This window comes from Mus pahari, chromosome 7 (genome assembly GCF_900095145.1).
Source record: "Mus pahari chromosome 7, PAHARI_EIJ_v1.1, whole genome shotgun sequence".
Taxonomy (NCBI): Eukaryota; Metazoa; Chordata; class Mammalia; order Rodentia; family Muridae; genus Mus; species Mus pahari.
The window spans coordinates 66555325-66558605 of NC_034596.1; the positions used below are offsets into that span (position 1 = coordinate 66555325).

Consider the following 3281-nt stretch of genomic DNA (forward strand, 5'->3'; position numbering starts at 1 on the left):
TATTTATTTATTATATGTAATTACACTGTAGCTGACTTTCAGACACTCCAGAAGAAGGCATCAGATCTTGTTACAGATGGTTGTGAGCCACCATATGGTTGCTGGGATTTGAACTCAGGACCTTTGGAAGAGCAGTCGGTGCTCTTACCCACTGAGCTATCTCACCAGCCCGTCATCTAGCTTTTAATCTAGCTATGGGTGCTGAAAATTGAATTCAGGTCCTTTGCAAGAGCATCAAGTACTCTTAACTACTGAGACCCTGAGACATCACCTCAGCCCCCAGAAATCCTATTTCTACACTGACTGTTCTGTCATCTCATAAGTAAATAGAGTTTTGTTATTTTGTTAATTTTAGTTTTTGAGAGGGACTAATATAGCCCAGGCTAGACGCAACTCACTCTGTAGCTATGGATACCTTTGAACTTTTGGCCCTTCAGTCTCCATTTTCCAAGTGCTAGAATTATAAGGGTGAACTCTACCATGCCCCATTGACCTGTTAGAGGGGTGTGTGTGTGTGAAATTCTATCCCTGGCATAGAAATGATTTATTTAAACTCTTTTATCTTAGCTAACAGTATAGAGTTAGGGATGGAGCCCTGAGGGCAACACTTGCTAAGCATGTGCAAGGCCTCAGCACTGCCAACAGAATGGAATAAAAGAACGTTGTGAGCAAAGACTTTGCAGGGTCAGTGGGGTGCTAGGTGCCAAAGCCAGGGCTTTGCTCATGCCCCGTTCCCACTGAGGTGTACTTTAGGCACCAGGGGAAAAGAGCTTCCTTGGATATTATGCGTTCGGGGATTATGGTAGTGTTGGACATAATTAAGAGATTCATATTGTTGATTCCTTTACTTGCAAATGGAAGTGAATAGTCCTGAGTTAATTAGTGCTCAGATTCTGATCTCCCGCCAGGACGCAGCACGCTCACTGCCGAGGAGACTCAGAGGAAGCTGGGAGGTGTCTTTCTCTCTTGTACTGTTACTTCTCTCAAAGCTTCTATCTCCTCTACTAGGGGAGAAGGAAAATTGTTCGAGATGCAAATTGTATCAAAAAGGAAATAGAGGAAGAGAAAATCGAAGACAAATTCATCCGAGATGATTTAGAAAATAAGGACGCAGATGATGACGATGACGACCCAGCAGTGAAGAGAGAGCACGAGCTGCTGCTCGGGAGCAAGAGCACACCAAAGAACAAAGAGAAGAAGATTAAAAAGCCAGAGGACTCTGAGAGAGACTCAGAGGAAGAGGAAGAAAAGAGCCAAGAGAGGTACATTGTCTTATGTCTGTCCTCCAGAGGCACCTGTCTGGGGTCCAGCTGCACTCTGATCCTGATTAGAGATCCAGGTGTGAGGGGATGTCTTCTTATTGGGACTTCCGTTGCTCTTGTCTGATGAAGGTGAGACACATTGTGAAGATGATGTGTATCGCCTTTTGGAATTGGAGAATATACTGGTCGCACCATTTAATAGTACTTGTGCCCTAAACAGTGGCCTCAAAGAAGGCTGCGCCACCCAGTCAAAAGAAAGGTCCTGCAGTTGACAGCAGGGAAGGGAGCTGGAGAAAATGGAGGAAGTGGACAAGCGGAAACAGCGACAAAAATACCATTTTAAAAAAGGTACAATGTGGGAAAGCTAACAAACACATGGGTGCACAGGACGAGAGAGAGACACGCTTCTGTGTGTCAGCTTGGTTTCAGACACTTTTCTTTTTTTAGTTATTGTATTGGAGAATGTGGCATGCACCCCTTGTTCTAGCTTGGAAAATACATTCTTTCCCCACATCTCATCAATAAAATTCAGCTTTTTAATGTCCACTCTATTTGCTGTTGAGTGAAAACAGTATTTTTTCCCATGTATTAGACTTGAATGGATTGAACTAACTTAAAAATAGACCCCAATCCAGCAGTTGAGCTAGATCAAGGTAGTGTCTCACCATGCTCCCTAGCGGGCCATTCTGCACATGTGATCAAATGAATTGACCAGTTTTTAGGTGTTACTAAAAATCCAGTTTTAGGACAACAGCATAACAGTCTTACTTGAGGGGCTGGTGAGATGGCTCAGTGGGTAAGAGCACCTGACTGCTCTTCCAAAGGTACAGAGTTCAAATCCCAGCAACTATATGGTGGCTCACAACCATCCTTAACAAGATCTGACTCCCTCTTCTGGAGTGTCTAAAGACAGCTACAGTATACTTACATAAAATAAATAAATCTTTTATAAAAAAAAAACAAAAAACAGTCTTACTTGAAAGTAGAAGCTTTTCTCCCGTTATTTTTTTTTAGTGATTTTTATCACATAATGTGACATTTTCGAGAAGTTTGAGGTATTATGCTCCATTTGGGGAAAGTGGCCTGCTGTATCCAGTTGAGAGCTGACAGTGTGTGTAAATGGCCTATTGGGAGAACTAGAGGTAGAGAAGCAGACCCTGGTTGGTGAGCAGCAGATGCATCTGATGCTTGGCGGGGACACAGTGAGCTCTGGCAGTTAGCTGTGCACTAGGCTAATTTTTAAAAGTTCTATCACGATGTTGAATACAGGACTTAAAAAGTAGCAGGAGATACCTGGCAGCTGCGAATGATGAGTACAGTTTAAACATCTAAGCAGGACGTTAAGCAAAGGCCGGCACTAAAAAAGTTCTAATTATAATAATGAGTCTGTAAATAAGTATAGCTAAAATTCTTCATACTTTTAACATAAATGGAGAAAATATTTTAGAGCAAAGAATTCAGTCTTCCATACAAAGGATAATACTCTGTTTTACTAAATAAAAGTTGAGTGTACAAACACCAGCCAGCACTTAGTCCCAGTCTGTATCAGGGCCCACAGAGATTTCTGTTCTAAGTAGGTTTTCTCCGGTATTTACAATGATTTCTTCACGACATTTATGAAAAGTGTCCCTGGAGAGCAAATATTCCTGAAGCAGATTAGCTATGAAAGCTTCAGCCATGTACCAGGGCCCACTGAAAGATGCCAGGGGGTACTGTCAACCCTCACAACTCCTTAAAACCACTTCTGAGACTTTGAACTTCGCAGAACTCCTCAGCCATCTCTGAGGCAGTGATACAGTTTATGGATACAGTTTTAAAATATTGCTGGGCTTTGCATATGAATACCCTTCTTGTCTAATTACCAAAACAAAAGTTGCTGGGAGAGGAATCAGAGGTAGAAACCAACACAGACTTATAAAGCTCTGCTCTGGGCTGGTGAGATGGCTCAGTGGGTAAGAGCACCCGACTGCTCTTCCAAAGGTGCAGAGTTCAAATCCCAGCAACCACATGGTGGCTCAC

The 3281-nt window shown here is 42.6% G+C and overlaps 1 protein-coding gene across 2 annotated transcripts in view; it reads left to right on the forward strand.

The window, feature by feature from the left end:
* The window catches only part of Arid4a (AT-rich interaction domain 4A), a 67582-nt gene that overhangs the window by 47023 nt on the left and 17278 nt on the right, over positions 1-3281 (forward strand). For both annotated transcript variants that reach the window (XM_021201598.2, XM_029541108.1), the window contains one exon: positions 1009-1262. In XM_021201598.2, the coding sequence (XP_021057257.1) occupies positions 1009-1262 (254 nt within the window). The remainder of the gene's footprint in view (positions 1-1008; positions 1263-3281) is intronic.